Genomic DNA, 17,314 nt, shown 5'->3' on the forward strand with positions numbered 1-17,314 from the left:
CTAGAAAGTTAGATCTAGTGGCTCTTTTCCAAACCTCTGTAGAGAATATTCATTGGATAGATTTTGAATTAATTGAAAAGGTAAGGCTATTTACAGTATATAAGGTCTGCATAAAGGTAGTTTATAACTGAGAACCACCCCCCCTCCAAGAATATAGAGCTGATTTTCAGCCACGTCTTTCTGAAACTGTTTTTTCCATTTCTATAGATACTTTCCTGAAGGTAAGTCCCACTGATTTCACTTTATTTCTGTCCAGTTATGTATGGGACTGTAAACATCTTATTTATGGAAAAAGATGAGTCTCTCCTTTATAATGATGACAGTTACTACAGATTTCATACAAACTGCACTTAGCTTTAAAATTGTCATTTGTCTCTTTTTATCACCTACAGTGAATTTTTGAGCTATCTGCTGTTACTGTATAACTGAGCAATAGTAATAGCTTATGGGAGGAAATTACATGATATGTTGCTCCAAGAGCATATTGGCCTGAATCACTGGAATAATCTTGTGTTCTTCTTTTTTGTACTTCTTAACTAAAGATTTGTGGTTGGGTAAGAATGACGATACACTGGTAGCTTTCTTCAAAAGATGTATTTAGTTTCTCCCATGTTGTTAAAAAAATGTCCTGAAATAGAACAGAGTAGGAAAATTTAGTTAATGCCCATCTGGTCAAACTATGGTAAGGTGAAAAAAAAAAATTCCTTTATATCACTTATCCCTTACTTTTCAAAAAAGACTAAAAACCTGTCATACATCAGCACTGCAAGGGCCCTAAGGAGATTTACTAAGGATGGGTGAGGATGTGGGAAGAAGAATGCTTTTGTGCTTCTGGTGGTAAAAGACAAATGCATGACTTCCTTTTTTATTATTTTTTAAAAATTCTTTGTTGCTCTCAGATTTGTGGATCTAATATTTTCTTGGGAGTCAATTCCCTGTGAATGCAATTAAGTGTACTTCTAAGCAAGCCAGTATAGGATTGAACTGCCTGAAGATTATATCAAATGGAATTTATGAGAAAATATTTGGATAATTAGTTACAATAAAACAGAACAAAGGGAAAAGAAAAAAGAAAAAAGAAAACAGAAACAAAAACAAACAAAAAAAGCCCTCTGTACTCAAAGCCCATTGGGAACAATAAGAACAAGAAGTTCTTTGATTTTCATGGAACTTGAAAAACAAGTAACTATAAACTATACAGATCTTGGTAAATTCTGAAATTAGGAAAGCTATTAAAGATTTTTCTAACAGCACATGCAATGACTGGAAAGGACTTATTTTCTTTGGGAGCACACTAAACAGTAACCTAGACTGAAAAGATGGCTTATAAGAAGTGGTTGGGAAAAAAAATGCACATTCAACCTGGAACAGCTAAAGAAAATGCCACTCCCTATATTTTATAAACATTGCACAACACAGGATGATTCTTAATATAGGATCTATGGTTAGTATGAATTAGGAAAATGTAATCCATTTTGTTTTTAAAAGAATGTTACAACAGAAAGAACATTTTGACTGGCTTTTAATTAGCATGCAAAACACAAGCAGGCACGTGCTTTGGAAAGGATGTATTTGAAGAAAGAATAAGATATATGAGTTTAGTTCCACTATCACCCTTGGGAAAATGCTGCAGGGTTTACAGAGGCAGGAAAACCCCTTCTCTGCACACACCTGCAGTGTCCTCCAAAGCCTTTCTGCTTGGCTTGGGGCTATCAGATAATTAAGGAACCGTAGCACTAAATACACAAAACTGTGAAACATGAAATAAGGATGGAAGTTATTCTTTTGCATATCTCTAACCTTAACCCTAACCCTGACAGGTTTCTGTAATAAGAGTTTTTCTAATCCTTTCTTGGGCATGGCATAATGAGGATTGCAGGGGCTTCTTGAAAAACAAGGCGCATTTAAGGTTTGATTTTTAAAAAAATCTGCAACAGCACCCCCCCCCACATTGTTATATAAAATCGATATAAAATTAGCACAGTCGTTTAACAGCCAGCCCCTGTTTATGATATCAAGGATTCTTTCTACTTCTACTGATACTATGAATTAGTATTTGAGATGAGTTTGAACTTGGATGGATATGAATAAACTGCAATGTAATCCACCCAGCAGAGAACTGTTACAAGCACAGATATATAATTGTCCTTAAAAGAGATGTGCTCTCCAGGAGATATTAAGTAAACATTCTGGAGATGTTCCTAGATATAGCACTGCCTCGGTGATACCCAGGAGCACATTTAACCAGCTCCCAGGAGAAGCCGAGTGATTTGGCAGCTGCAGTTGTTCCTCTATCCATGTTCCTCAATTACATATAGGTTGAATTTCAGGATGTTTAAAACATCTGTTGGAGTCTTCTAAACATGGTTCAGAAACAGCATATTCCTTTATGTACTTATTCAGAGATAAGATACCCTAAATTGATATTCTTCAGCATGTATGCATAGAAGTACTAACTGAACAGATTGCAACTGACATCACACTGTTTTTTGTTTGATGTACTAACTCTATATCAGCTGGACTGAGTACCTACTTGTTTCTGTCCAAATTTAAATGATCATATTTAAACTATTGCTTGCCTGACTTTTCTAAAGCTTTTTCTACTACATCATTCTGTTTTGTTACATTTAAAATCTTTAGTTTTTTCCACAAGTAGAATTGGATCTGGTTACTACTTGGATAGGAGACTCCCAGTAAATACCAGGGCAGAAAATAGCAAATCATTACTTCCCAGGAGTTAAGCTTGACTCAAAGGCTTCTCCTCTACTTCTTGTCTTGATAGTTAATTCTTTTCTTACAGCATTCCATTGCTAGCTGTTCTCATGTATTTTTACTGGTACACCTATTTTCTTCAGATTTCTCTATCTTCCAAATTGATTAGTGGCTCATTTTCCTTGCTGAAATATATCCAGTTTGACTACATGCTTCTTAACAGGTGATAACTAGAGGTGGACTTAAGTTAAAGTTGAATAAAAGGGTAATCTAGTTTATGTCCATGAACAAATACAGAAGTCTTACATTTCATCATCATATTCCTTGGGAGGACACACTGCAATGACCAAGTCAATCCAATCCTGTGGAAGAAATGCTTCATCAATATGAGTTGTAACCGATCAGGGAATGAAAATTACACTTTCAGAGAATGTTTTCCTTATAGAACATATTAAGAAGGTTGCTTGTTATGAAAATGTGGTATAGAGAAAAGTGAGCAGACCCATCACTCTTTTCCCTTTTGGATTAAGCAACATTATGGAAAGCACAGAAAGGGAGTTGAAAATAGTAAGCCAGATAAATTAAGATATGAGGAAATAAAAATAAAAGGAAATATAGCTAAATCACCACACTTTTCTTACATACCATTCTTACTTTGACCACATCCATACATAGCTTCATACATTGCCTTTTCTTTTTTCAGCTTCTCACCTCTCTTCTAAGGATCTCATCAATTCCATCCAAGTACTCCTTCTTAGTCTTCCCTCTTAATTCACTCTTCCTGATATATTTGTTTTGCAATGCAATCATTATTCATTCTCTTTATGTAACCAAACCACCTCAATATACTTCTTTAATATTTTTGTATTCAATCCACATTAATTAATTAATCATTCACTCATTCTTGACCCTATCTCTTGCTTTACTGCAAGCACTTCTTAAGAATCCCCATTCCCGCTGGTTCAACTTATCTTACCTTTCTCCTGACATATTCAACTTTCACTTCCATATAACAAAATGGACAGAAACTTGATCTTACACACAGACATTTCCACTTTTTGACAAACATTCATTCTTCACAACAAGTCTTAAACAGATAAACAGCAAATCAATATTTCTATCTTCATCCTAACCCTAACTCTAATCTTACCCCAGCGCAAAGCTGTGCTTTCCACTTCCGAAATTCTGCTAATTTTGTCACTTTCCTACCCTTTCTGATCAGAATTCTGCCAAACACTTTCCCAGGCACGTTTAACAAACTATTCTTTCAGTAGTTTTTGCATTCACTCTTACTACTTTTCTTTTCCCTTTGTGTAGGGAAATAATAACAGCATTCTTCTAAACATTAGCAGCTTTTGCACACAGTTTAAACAAATCACAGAGTCTCTCCATAAACAAACCTAATTTTTCTCTGGATACATCATTTACACCTGCAATCTTAACCCATTTCAACATTCTCACACTAATCATTTCATCACTTTTTTCTTGGACACTAATATTTACAGCATTCATTTCAATGCCTCTCTTTGACATACAGTACAGGTAGTCCTTGCTTACTGACTGCCTCGTTTAGCAACCATTCAAAGTTACCGCAGTGTAAAAAAAATAGCTTTGCAACCAATCCTCGCATTTACAACCATCACAGCATCCCATGGTCACTGATTGCCACTCAGGCACTTTGCAACCAGCGCCCATTTACGACCGCTGCAGCATCCCGCGGTCATATGATCATCATTCAGCTACTTTCCAACAGGCTTGCAACAAGCAGAGTTCATGGAGAACACAGAAACAAAATTGTAAGTTGCAGTCATGTGATATCTCACTTAATGACCACGATGATTCATTTAACAACTGAATGGGAAGTGAGGTTGTAAGCCTGTTGCAGTCACATGATTTTCTGCTTAGCCACTGTGGTGCTTAGCAACAGAGTTGCTGGTCCCAATTGTGGTCACTAAGCAGGGACTACCTGTATCACTATCATTTCCACACAAATCTCTAATATATTCTTAACATTCCCTCACACAAATGTCTAAAATACTCTTAACATTCTCTCATCCCAAATAATTTCATAGCTTTTATTTCTAATTCCATTCACCCTGCTGGAGGCTTCTTGTTTAGCCCATCTCACCCACTTCAAAACAATTCATTTCCTTCAATAAAGAAATAATTTATTCTTTCTACTTCATTTAATCTAAACTGTTCCTTGCTTTCTGACAATTATTTTTTCTCCATATTCATATTACACAGTATCTTTCTCTCACCCATTCTTTAATATGGATTTTTTTCAACCTTTGCCCCTTTTGCTTCATTCTTCCACCAAGCATCCTTTTCATATTTCCCATGCTGTTCCAAGCAGCTTTCACATCCTCTTTCCTTATACCCATTTTCCATTCCATTTGGGAGATTAATAGTTTTGCATGTATGACATATGTTTTCTTCCAGCAGACAGCCCAGTTTCTTTCCTTTCTTTCCTTTCCTTCTATGTTCATTTTCCCTCAAGATCCACTTTTGATGCTACTAAAAATGGCCTGTCCCACATTCAGAACCTCTCATCTCTCTTGCATTACTCACTAATTCTCTCAGTCTTTCATCATAAGCATCCCACCAACTCAGAAGAACATGCAGCGTACTAACACTCAAGAATACTAAAAGAATGGATTACATTCCTGAAGCATTTTGCTTAAACAGAAATGAAGCAGTCTAGTCATTTTCTCTCTCTCCTTTGCCAAGAGCAATTTCTATTCTATGCAGAATCTTATTTGAGCAGTACTATATGACTATATACAAAAGATAAGTCACATGAATATCATTGGGAATTTCTTCTTATGGAAGAAGAAATTGGGATGGAAATAATACTGAATTATTCTGCATATATTACAGCTGTTGTGCTTAAATAAACCAGTGCTTAACTGGCCACATGAACTTTTCATTCTTCATTGGAAAAAGGAATGGGATTGCTTGGCATATAATTATATATTTTTGGCACACCATCAATTAACTCATTATTTGTCCAATCTTCAAAATACTATCTTATAATTTGTTTAGAATAATTTTTTGTTTTAAAAAAATAATTAAAAGGACCAATTTTTAATAAAACTTAAGGACTGCTAATAACATCCATGCTTACTCAACAGAGTTGTGTTTTATATTTCATTGTATCATTATGGGTTTTTAAGATGACAATACAATTTTCAGTTTGTTGTTTCTACGTTTGTTACAATTCCTGCAGAAGACAGAGTTGCTAATTTTTATCTTAAATTTATTAATAGGCTAGGAATTATTTACTGCCACTTCTTGAGAACAATGAATATCTGATGCGTAATTCTGAGACGAGACTAAACCCTTCCAACTTACCCCTCCCACGTTCCATGCTTTTGCAAGAGCGGCCCGAGCTTCATCCAGCTTAGCATCCAGCAAAATCTTGCCATTTACAGCCATTATTTCATCCCCTTTCACAATACCTCCTGATAAAGGAAATAAAGGGCAAAGGAACAAACAATTCCATATTATCTTTCTTCTACCAAAGCAGTTACTGAAAATGAGGATCTGAACGGTAGAATCTGGGTTGTACCATGCAAGATGTATTTGTTTGTTTGTTTATTTTTCAATCTTTCCTCCAAAAAAGATTACATTTATCATACCTGGGAGGTAGGCTAGAATGAGAGACAATAATTGGCCCCAAAGTCATCCAGTGAATGTTATGGCTGATTAGGGATTTCAACCTCACTCTCTGCCACCACAGTCTGATACTTTAACCACTAGAACACTTTTCAGAATGAATGGAATAATAGAAATAAATAGAGATCACTAGCATCTGCATGTAAGCTATAGTTAAAGTAATGTGTATTACTCCTAACCCTCCTATATTTCTGTACTGTTTTTCTGACTTTTCTTCTTCCACAAAAGGAAGATAAAATAGCTGTATAAGATATTTTGTTTGGTTGCACAAGAAATGCTTTTCTGTAAGCAGCCATTTTCTCTACTAGAAACCTAAGATTGAATTATCACAATGTAAAAGCATGACATATTCCACTACCCTTATTTAATTATGCCATTTATTACATATGGTTCTTGTTTATCTTCATTCTGAGTTAATAATGAAATTTAAAATAAACAATATTAGTGTTCCAAACTCATTTATTTTACCAGACACCACAGTAGCTATATTGATGAAGGTATTTAGGGAACAGATGAAGCTAGGGTCCCTGGTGTAATGTGCTAAAATAGCAAATTTAATTTTTTGATTTTATATTGGTACTATCTCAAATACAGTTATACATTATAGAGACATCTACTTTTTGTAAACATTTTGATATTTGAGCTGTTCGGGAAACCTTGAAGACCACATGACAGGAAGAATTAATCACTTCCCAATGCACCAACAAATTCAATCATGCAGCTTTCCTCCCACCATAATTTCCCCCAGAGCATTTCAGAAAATTGGAGAAAACTGTAAATACTTAGTAGTTCTCAATTTAAATATAAATACTTTAGAAATAAATTTATGCCAATTGAGGGGTATAGTTTACACATCTAGTTAAGGCTAACTTTATTTAACAAGTGTTATATTCCAACTTTATATTCCAACTTTTTTCTTAGTGGCTACTCACCATGCTTGTCTGCAGCACCCCCCTCATAAATAGCAGATACCACTATTTTTCCAACTGGGGAATTGATGCCTCCTTCTACTGCAAGGTCTAATGATCCTTCCTATTAAAGTTTTAAAAAGAAAAATGAACATATGGTATTTGTCAACCACTGAATAGGAGTTTTTGGATTAAAACTCATCTGTTAGGAACATACAAAATGAGTTCCCCTTCTTCCTCTAAACCAGGTTTGGAATTAAAGGGTTGTAGGGAAGGGGAGCACCGATTTTACAGTAGTTCCACTGGTGGATGGACCAGTGGGTAGAATCTTTATATACTGCTTTTCTATTAAAATTATTTCAAGCTTTACAATAAAAATCATAATAGAAAATACTAGACAGGACCAATAAAAACAACATAGTCAGCAATGTTAAGCAAAGAAATTATCTAAAATCATATTAAGTCAGAAGGAACAAGTAAATACAGCAACACAGATGTGACTAAAAACCTCAGAGAACAAGAAGGATTGTCTAAAAGCTAAAAAAATGGTTGCCTATCCTTTTGCTTTCTGAGAAAGATGCTCTACAATGATGCATTAGCACTGAAAAGGCTTTATTGCACACTATATCTACCCAATCTCAAAAGGCAGAAATATTGGAAGGTGAACTTGTAAAGAATTTTCTAAGATCAGGCAGATTCATTTAAAAGGTCCTTCTGGTGCCCTCAACCTCAGTGAAGTGTCAGTGAATTATTGTTAAATTGTGGAATTGCAGACGTATATTTAATGTTCATCTGTCACCCACACACTGCATGTATGGGCACTTTATCTGTGTTTGCCCACTCACCTCATAGGTTTTGACTGCTTATTTTTTCAATAGCATAATCTGATTTGATTCAAAGCCAATGAATGAAGAAACAACTAAGTTGAAAAATGAAGCTGTCCTTTATAACAGTAGAACAAATGTAACATTTGTTACAAAAGCTACAATTAAGATCACAGCTTAATTTTCAATGTTTCCTGTTTTCAGTGGTAAGGCTCATCTCTGGATTCTCTGAAATGGCATTTCTTTACTTACAGTATCTTTCTTCCATCACAAACAGTACCTTCTTAATATGAAGGAGTCGTACATCTTTCCCCATAATCTGATCTGGTGAAAACTAGCAAAATTAAACAAATGTCAGTAAGCAATCTCTACTTTCTCAAATGGGTAACATGAAGTATGTAATATAAAAACCGAAAGAGAACTCTTCTAAATCCATTCTCTGAAATTTAGAACAAAAATGAAAATACATAGATCCTGCCTTATATTGAGATTATTCATTAGCCCATGTGGCTCAGTATTGATACTCTAGGGTTTTCCTATCCAACTTGTACCAAAATTATTATGAGTTAGAATCACTCCCTTATGAGGAAATATTATAATTTGGTGGGGTTTTCAGCTTAGAAAGAAGGTGGATAAAGGGGAACCTTACAGAATTATATAAAAACATGAATGATTTGGAAAATGTGCTAAATGTGAGGAGATTCAGGAATGGTAAAAGAAAGCACTGTTGTTATTTTACAACATATATTTAAACTATAGAATTTGCTGATACAATGACAACTTCTAATTATGTATCATGTATGAAAGATATGGTTATTAAATTTCAGTGTTACATCCATAATCAAAGGGAAATTGATTGTTTCCCTTGTTTGATTGTTGATTGATATGCTTTGATAACAACTGCTACACAGAAATACTGAAAAACTATCAATCTTGCATCCTACTTGTAAGCTTCCTGGATACATTTGATTAGCTGCTATGCCACCCAACTGGACCGGCAGGATTTTCATCTAATCAATCAAGGCTCTTCTTGGGTAGATGCCACGTGCTGAATGTGGAATGTCCTGCATGCATAGTATGTGAGCTACCACTAAGTCATAGGCCCTTCCCCCTTAGCGGTCACTCACAATTCATACTTCTTACCATGGTGTAGGGATCAAAGTCTTCCACATATTTTTGGAAGCCCTGCAAATAAGATTGGTAATCAAATACATGCATAGCAGGCTCTAAATAAAAATAGACTTTCAAATGAATTGAAGAAAGAAAGGCCAGAAAGAAAGAGAGAAATGGTATGTTCCTCCTGACATTAAGTCATACAACCTTCTTAAATCAGATTTACCTTTTAGAATGCAACAGTTAGATAAGTTAATCTGAAGAGGTTTACTGAATGTGGAAGAGCTAAGTCTTCAGACTTAGCTACTGACCGTTTATTTTAATCCATCCAACATGAAGGTCATGGGCAAGATAAATTTTGATTAAGACCATTGTACTCCTCTAGCATAACTAGAGTATAACATGTGGGGAGTAAAAGCAGGATGACATTGGAGTGCTAACTGCCATGAGAAATGCAAACCAGAAAGCACTTCTAGAGCACATTTACTTCATTCATCAACAATCATCTGTACCAAACAAACATGTTTAAATCTCTGAAACGTAAAACATCCTGCTTCACAGCTCAGCTGCATTGCTCCACTGAACTTCCTAGGCAAGGAATTAAACTATGTTATGATGACTGTTCATCTGACATAATTGTGGCTGGAATCCCTACTGTAGCCCTTTTCCCTCCCATTGACATAACAAGGAATAGATTAATATGCTGGTTCCTGGACTGCTTTGGGAGTTTCAAAGGAAAAGAGGGCTTTGAATCAAATACCTAACCTGACCCTCTTCCTCTATCACCAGAGCATTGACAGAAAAGAAAAATGGTGGTTCCCATAGCCCTTCACTGCCTAAGGGGAGGGAAAGCTACAACATCTAATAACCTCTGGGATGACCTAATGATGTCTTCAATTAAAGACAAATGAAGGTTCCTCTTTAGTTTGCCTAGAACAATTTTCATCAATATTTTGCTGTAGGCATTTGCTCAAAAGATATTAATTATGATACCAGCTAGCTCATATTACTGTTCCTAATTTTATTTATTTACATAATTTATATCTAGCTCAATTCCTAACACTCTGGGAGGCTCACAAAATAATAAATCTCATCAAAATCATGTGAACAATCAGTTAAAATAACATCATAAAAAGAGCAACACATAACAGGTTCTTGTTGCCTCAAAATGCAGAAGAGCCACCTGTTCACTTCCACAGAGAAAACCTTTGTCCAGCCCATGCTCCTCTGAGTTCGCGCAAGTCTTCAGTTTCCATAGCATAATTTAATCAATGTATGATGAATACCTGAAGACTTGCCTTTTTGTTCATTGGTAGTTGGAAAGAGTAAGTCATTTAAATTGATTAAGAATGTGAATAGCTAGAGTGGGTAAGATATACAGGATTTTAACATAAGTAGCCCTAAATTTAATTAGAGGTCCCTCTGACAACTGCTTGTTCAACATGAAACAAATGCTTAATCTATACAATCATTTTGTTCCTTCTGAAAAATCATTAATATTTATAGTCCTTGGCATGGGACTGGATATTCTACACACCTACTGCCACTTTTGTCTCCGTTTGCTCCTTGTAATGTTTCTAGGCCCAGCAATAGGCAGGGAGATTTGACAGTAGTGTGGATGCAGCAATGGTATCTTGAGAGTAAGGATAAACAAACCTTCCTGAAAGCCCCCAGGATCAGCATCAACTAGGTCCAGCTCCCCACTAGAAACAATGGATTTTGTTAATCCCTCACATCATTCTTTCCTACCCAGTATTTCTTAAGCAGTGAGAATCTTTGACAGTTGGGCAGGGTTGGGCTTCAGGGTTTAGCCAGCAACTGGCTGCATCTTCAGAGGCATGGTGTACTCTGCAGACCACAGGCAACAGAGCAGGGACTGACTGAGCTGACTGGACAGCAATTGTGCTGTGGAAACTGAAGACCGACAGGGAGTCCAGTCAGTCTCTGCTCAGTTACCTGTGGTCTGCAGAGCACATCATGCTTCTGAAGATATCAGCCACTGTTGCTGGTGAAATGTCAGGAAATCTGTTCTCTAGACCATGATCACTAAATTCAGAAGCTCAACATTGCCCAACAGATACTGGTCATGAAAGCCTACATTAGAAAATCTTTGATAGTCTTTGAAAAAATAATCCAAACATTCTTTGACAACTAGCTAAGAATACTTGAAAAGCCAAGATTAAAACAGAATACACTCTTTTACAAAATCGATCAGGGACCCTAATTACAACCACTGGAAAAGAATTTACTAATTTGAGAACTCATCTATACCACTATCATTTTTTCTTTGATCATTCTGGGTGGATTCATGCAATCTAGCATTTTCCTCATTTATTACCAAACTACATTTTCTGAAGGAGATCAATCTTTTCACAAGTGACCTGGTAGAAATAAGATAGAAATGAATGGAAAAAGAATATTTATATTCCTTATGTTATGTTATATTTGAATGAAAAAGTCTAAGAGTCACTAGTGTGAAATATCAAATGACTAAAGAATTTACAACATCAGATCTTTTTGTATTCATAGCCAGTTTCTTAATACTCTAGCAGAACTGCATGCATCCATTGAAAGAATCAAAGCTTGCTATTTTAATGTATATTCCATCTTTATCTCAATGTTATGAGACAGAAAAGAGAGGAAACTGGGATAGCATGCTACAGTCGAAATGCAAAAATACCACACACATATGCAAAAAGGAAAAATGATTTTACTTGTTTTTTGTTAGTTTTAAATGATGAATTGTAAACCACCATCCTTTTAAACATCTCTTGAGGCTGAAAGGAAAAAAAAAATCTTGCTGAATTAGCAACTAGTTCTTTAGACATACATTTCTCCTCTCCTTCATGTTCACATGCATATGAATGTCCTTCAGCTTTAGATATTCTATTTATATCTTCAAAGTTAATTGGAATTCCTAGAAAAAATCCTGTAGATGTACATGATTTTTAGAACTGCAGGAAGGCAAATAGGTTACAAAAGCCTGCTCTGCTGGACTATTCCAACTTCCCTTGGGAAGAGCCCTAGAAAGGAAAGGTTGGAAACCAGGTGACAACCATCATTATTTAATGGAATTCTTCCTTTCTCCTCCATCGCAGGCCCATTACCATCAGGTTGTCCTGTAGGAAGGATCTCTAAAGGAAGAAGGAAGGAGCAGGGGACAACCACCACAGAAACCTGCTCAGATGATTTCTTCTCCCCAGAGAATTAAATAATAACGTTGTTTACTATTATTTACAATTGCTTATATACTGCTTTGGGAGACTGAAAGGAAGATAGAAATAGCTGTCATGAGTAAATAAACAGAATATGCCTGAAAAATAATGAAATGGGAACTAATATATTCACATAAAATTGTCCTACTGATACTAGATAGAAATATATATTTTTTTTAGTGCCTTTGAGTCAGCCTACATGGACAAGTCTACCCAGTTTTCTTGGTCACATTTTCAGAAATGGTTTGCCATTGCCTTCTTCCTGGGTCTGAGAGAAAGTGATTGGACCAAAGTCACCCAGGTAGCTTCTATGCCTAATGGAAAATGAGAACTCACAGTCTCTTGGCTTCTATTCCAGCACCTTTAACCACTACACCGAACTACCCCAAACTCCCAAATTAAACACCTTAATTAGGCACCTCTTGAAACTGTATTTTTACCATCCAATCAGAATTTGAAGCACCCAAAGATGCCAACAACAGAACTGATTCTAATGTATATCCAATTATTTATTACAGAAGCATAAGCATTTTAATTATAAGATCTTCTTCAGGAAAAGCCCTTCCAACCCTATGGTTCTAGGTTAATGTACATTTTAACAACTTTGCGGATTTCTGAACACCTACCCAATGATTTAGTATTAACCTTTCTGTGTCTCCATAGGACAGTACAATGTATAATCTAAAGAATAACAGTGGTCGATATTGTTGCTGAGAGCACATACACTAGCAAAAAATTGTCCAGTTAAAAACAATTATATTATTCTGGAAAGATTTCACAATGGTTTATTGAAAATAAATTGCAACTGTGTTTTCAGATGCTAATTTTGAGTAACTGGATGCATTTAACATTTATGCCTTCTATAAAATGGGCTAGAGTTTCTTTTCATTAATTTGAGACTGTGTGATAGAGCCTCAGAGCAAATCTAATTTCTTATAGCAGTTCCTTGCCAGTTCCTCCTATCATTTCATAACATTGATTCAGGAGTGTGCTATGGCCAGGGAACCATATAGAAACTTTAAATTGAGAATCCCATGGCAATGGTAAAGAAGTGATGCTGGACAGTAGTCTGTCAGCAGATGTGTTAGAATGGCAACGTAATTTAAATGTGCTGATGAAATTCTCCTTTCAACTTTTCAAAGCTGACTAAAAACTAAGTGATATTTTAAGCAATTCATTCACAAGGCAGAAGTAAGATTGGTTGGCACCAAAAGGATTTGGGATGTAGACTCTTAGGACACAAGCTTGCATTACACTTATTCATTCTAATTTATATTAATATATGCAAATTCAGAAATATAATTATTAGTATTTATTTGCTGTTACATAAAGGACAAAGTACCAATTAATTTCCCAGCCAAATCCCTGTAATTCAAACTGATAGTTAATTCTCAATGGACTTCCAGTTGCTAATGACAATATGCTGAATTTACTAACTTGGTCCTATTCCAGCTTGAGCTATCTCTCACCTTTTGACTGCTTAATTGCTAAGCAGAAAACTTTAGCTTTGTTTTGTTTTTTAATTTAATAACATAATTTCTATATTGACCCATGCCCATGGTGATAAATTATGGATCTAAAATCAAGAAGACAGAGAAAGCAAGAACCAACTTCTCATCTGAGGGGGAATAGCTTCTCATAGCTGAAGAACAAGCAAAAGCTGAATTTATTCCAAATCTACAAGAGAATGAAGTACAGAAAGTAATACAAAGTTCTGTAGACTTGCTTATCTCTTTAAAAGCCCTTTCTCATGATTTATAGTCTTTTAGGAGGGCTGAATTCATGCAGATAAAAACCACAATGGACATGGTGAAATAGATATTTTCCAAGATGAAGCAGAGTATTTTAAAATCAGAAATACACAGAGTAAAAATATTTAGTGAACCTGGAGAGGACACACATATGATTTTGATTTGTTCACTGTTGTTCCATTTTGGCTTAATATCTAAGTTTCAAAATATGATTTTGGGAAATGTAATACAATTTAAATGTGATTTTGAAGCATATAGCAAACATCTGGAATTTATCAATATGAAGAACTATGGATTTACTGAGATGGGGTATAGTAAACAAAAACTACAATGGAGAGATAATGCCATTCTGGATTTATAATCTTGGACTGATGACCGGTGTTTGCTCTCTGCTGAACTGGCTCTTTATCAACTCAATGGAAAGACACCAATTGATATTTATCAATCATTGTTATCCTCATAAATAAAAATCAAAGTGAAATAAAATGGTGCATGACTTCATTTGGGAGATCTTTCAAAATTGATAGATGCATGGTGAGAAATGAGAACTCAAAAGTGGAGTACAGTAGATAGAGGAATGGAGCAAAAAAGGAGGAATGGAGCAAAAAGGGAGGGAGGGAGGAACCTTGGATTGATTATAGGAGTGAGGGAAGGATGGAATAAGGACTGAACTGCATGGAAGAAAGAATGGAAGCTTCGAAGTGAAAGACAGAAATGGAGGCAAGAAATAAAAAGAATGGTTATTTCCTTTTTCTCCTCTCTGGGGTTATTTCTCTGTTTATTTACACAGGCATCTGCAGAAGGCAAGGCAGCAAATCATGAAATGGGTGTGTGACATCGCAATTAAAACTCTACCACTTTTGTACTTGCCTCTGACCCAAGGAGGCAAATATAAAAGTCTGGGGTTTGCCTTGTGATGTTGTGATACTTGTTTCATCACTTTTTCATCATCAGAGTTTGTACCAGATACATATGCTTATTTATTTTATGATATACCATCCTATTGGCAATTGTCCATGGAATGGTTTACAGAATAAAAAACAAAAGTGCAGACTTGATTTTCTCTTTACTAATGCACATGTATAGAGATTATATAGATTAGACATCTCCAAATAGAGGGTGGATGGTCATCATTTAGAGATACAGTAGTAGATATTGCACCAAGCAGGGGCTTGAACTAGAGACCTCTATGATCTCTTCCAATGCAATGATTCTGATATATACACACAGGAAGAAATAGCAGAGTATGATAGGAAAGTAGCAAAACTCCATGTTCTACCATGTCGGGCAGGGAGAAGCAGAGTTAATGAGGAACCAACCAATCAAGCATGTGTTTACACAATGAGGATTTGATATACATTTGAGCTGCCTGGAGAAGGCCCTCCTCCCCCCTTTTTATAACATTTTACAAGATTAAGTAAAATTCATGATTTTCTCAAGCCTTCCCCTTTCCTCTCCTAACACAGGAGGAAAAATATCTTCACCCCATGAAATTAAGCTCTGGAGGACAAAAAGCAGCCACTGGCATCAGAGAAAGACGGTTCACTCCAAGCTTGTCGTGTTTGGCAAAGGATCGTGAAAGGCAGCAGGTGAAGAGCAGATGGTTTATTTTTCCCTCCCTAGTTATGCTCCTTATGAGCAACCTACTACACAGCTAAATCTAGAAAAAAGCTTCCATTGACCTCAATGCATATGTGAAAATTTGGAAAATAAATTCAGAATTTATGCTCCACAGGGCCAGATCTAGTAATACCCATCTTGACAAAGCAAAATCTTTCTGAATACAATTGTCAATTGAAAAATGCAAACCAAATCTTTACTAACTATAGTACTTTGAGATGATATTGTATTAATTCTTGAAAACTTTCAAATTGCTTAGCTGTGCTGTTAATTGTAACTGAATGGATTGAATGAAAAAAAGTCTGAAAGATTACAATTAGAAATGGTAAACTGCAGATAATGACTACAAATGACACAATCAGAAGCATTTTAGTGGGAAACCTTTTTTGGTCAATTAATGGTTATTTTTGAGTCATCTTTAGCTGCTCATTGATTTTATGTTAGAATAAATTCTTAAAGAGTAGGTTCACTTTAAAGATGCTTTAAATATTTTACTTCAGAACAGATTTCATGGAAATTGAATTTCTCTAATTCATTTTTTATTAGCCCACAGAGGTGAAAATGAGATCCCTATTTCATTACAAAGGATAATTGGTCTCTTCAGTCCTGGAAACAGAAGCCAAAAGACAATATAATTAGTGCTACATCAGGATGTTAACTGCTATTTTTTAGTTTTACTGGTGGGATGGCCTTAACTGGTATAAAAATGAATAAGCATCTTTCAGCTTGTTTTTGCTTGTGGTCTAATTGATAAATACAGAAGACCTTTCATTCTGTTTTTCTGCTTGTCTAATTCTACAGAGATATTAATACTTAATGCTAAATTTTACAATGTAGAAAGCTCAGTTTACTCAGTTTGTATCCTGAGTAAAACTCAAAATGAGTATGTTATCTCCTATCCTTATTATTAGTTCTGCACTTTAAACTTCTGTTAAACTTTTATTTGTAGTAACCACAGGAGAGATGAGACACACTGATTCTATATCATGTGTTGCTGGATACATTGAGCTTTTGGTGTCAAAGGTTTTGTAATGATTGGGTGCTGGAACAGCCAATAAAGGATGGCAACACTGGGCATGTTCTCCCAGGAAGGTGGCAGAGGAGGGGAGACCTAAAGGATTTGGGAAGACAGGTGGAAGGACTGGTCTGCTAGAGGCTTAGATCCAAACCCTGGGCTGCCAATAATTTTAAGGCCAGGATAAGCTGGTAAGCGACCTTTTTTAAAAAACTATTTGTTTAGTTTTTTTTAATAAAAGTCCTTTTGTTCCCTGGTTCCTATGTTAAGCAAGTGTCTGTTCTATAACTTCCCTACATTCCACACAGTTATATTACTTCAGAGCAGGATTTTTCAAGCTTGGGAACTTTAAGATGTGTGGACTTCAATTCCCAGAATTCCCAGAAATTTGGAAGTTGAAATCCATACATCTTAAAATTCTCAAGGCTGAAAAACCCTGCTTTAGAGACTTAAAGAATTTCTAAACCCTTGAAGTGAT

The 17,314-nt window shown here is 35.6% G+C and overlaps 1 protein-coding gene across 1 annotated transcript in view; it reads right to left on the reverse strand.

The window, feature by feature from the left end:
• Positions 1-1,522: 1,522 nt before the first annotated feature.
• USH1C (USH1 protein network component harmonin) overlaps positions 1,523-17,314 on the reverse strand; it is a 63,802-nt gene continuing 48,010 nt past the window's right edge. Inside the window, 7 exon segments of the mRNA XM_088145096.1 lie at positions 1,523-1,736; positions 3,019-3,074; positions 6,067-6,176; positions 7,323-7,422; positions 8,403-8,456; positions 9,266-9,307; positions 11,950-12,012. Of these exon segments, the coding sequence (XP_088001222.1) occupies positions 1,637-1,736; positions 3,019-3,074; positions 6,067-6,176; positions 7,323-7,422; positions 8,403-8,456; positions 9,266-9,307; positions 11,950-12,012 (525 nt within the window). The 3' untranslated portion in view covers positions 1,523-1,636.

Source organism: Python bivittatus, unplaced genomic scaffold, assembly GCF_059951505.1.
Source record: "Python bivittatus isolate LINGU-HERP-01145 unplaced genomic scaffold, Pbiv_v1 ctg000480_np1212, whole genome shotgun sequence".
NCBI lineage: Eukaryota > Metazoa > Chordata > Lepidosauria > Squamata > Pythonidae > Python > Python bivittatus.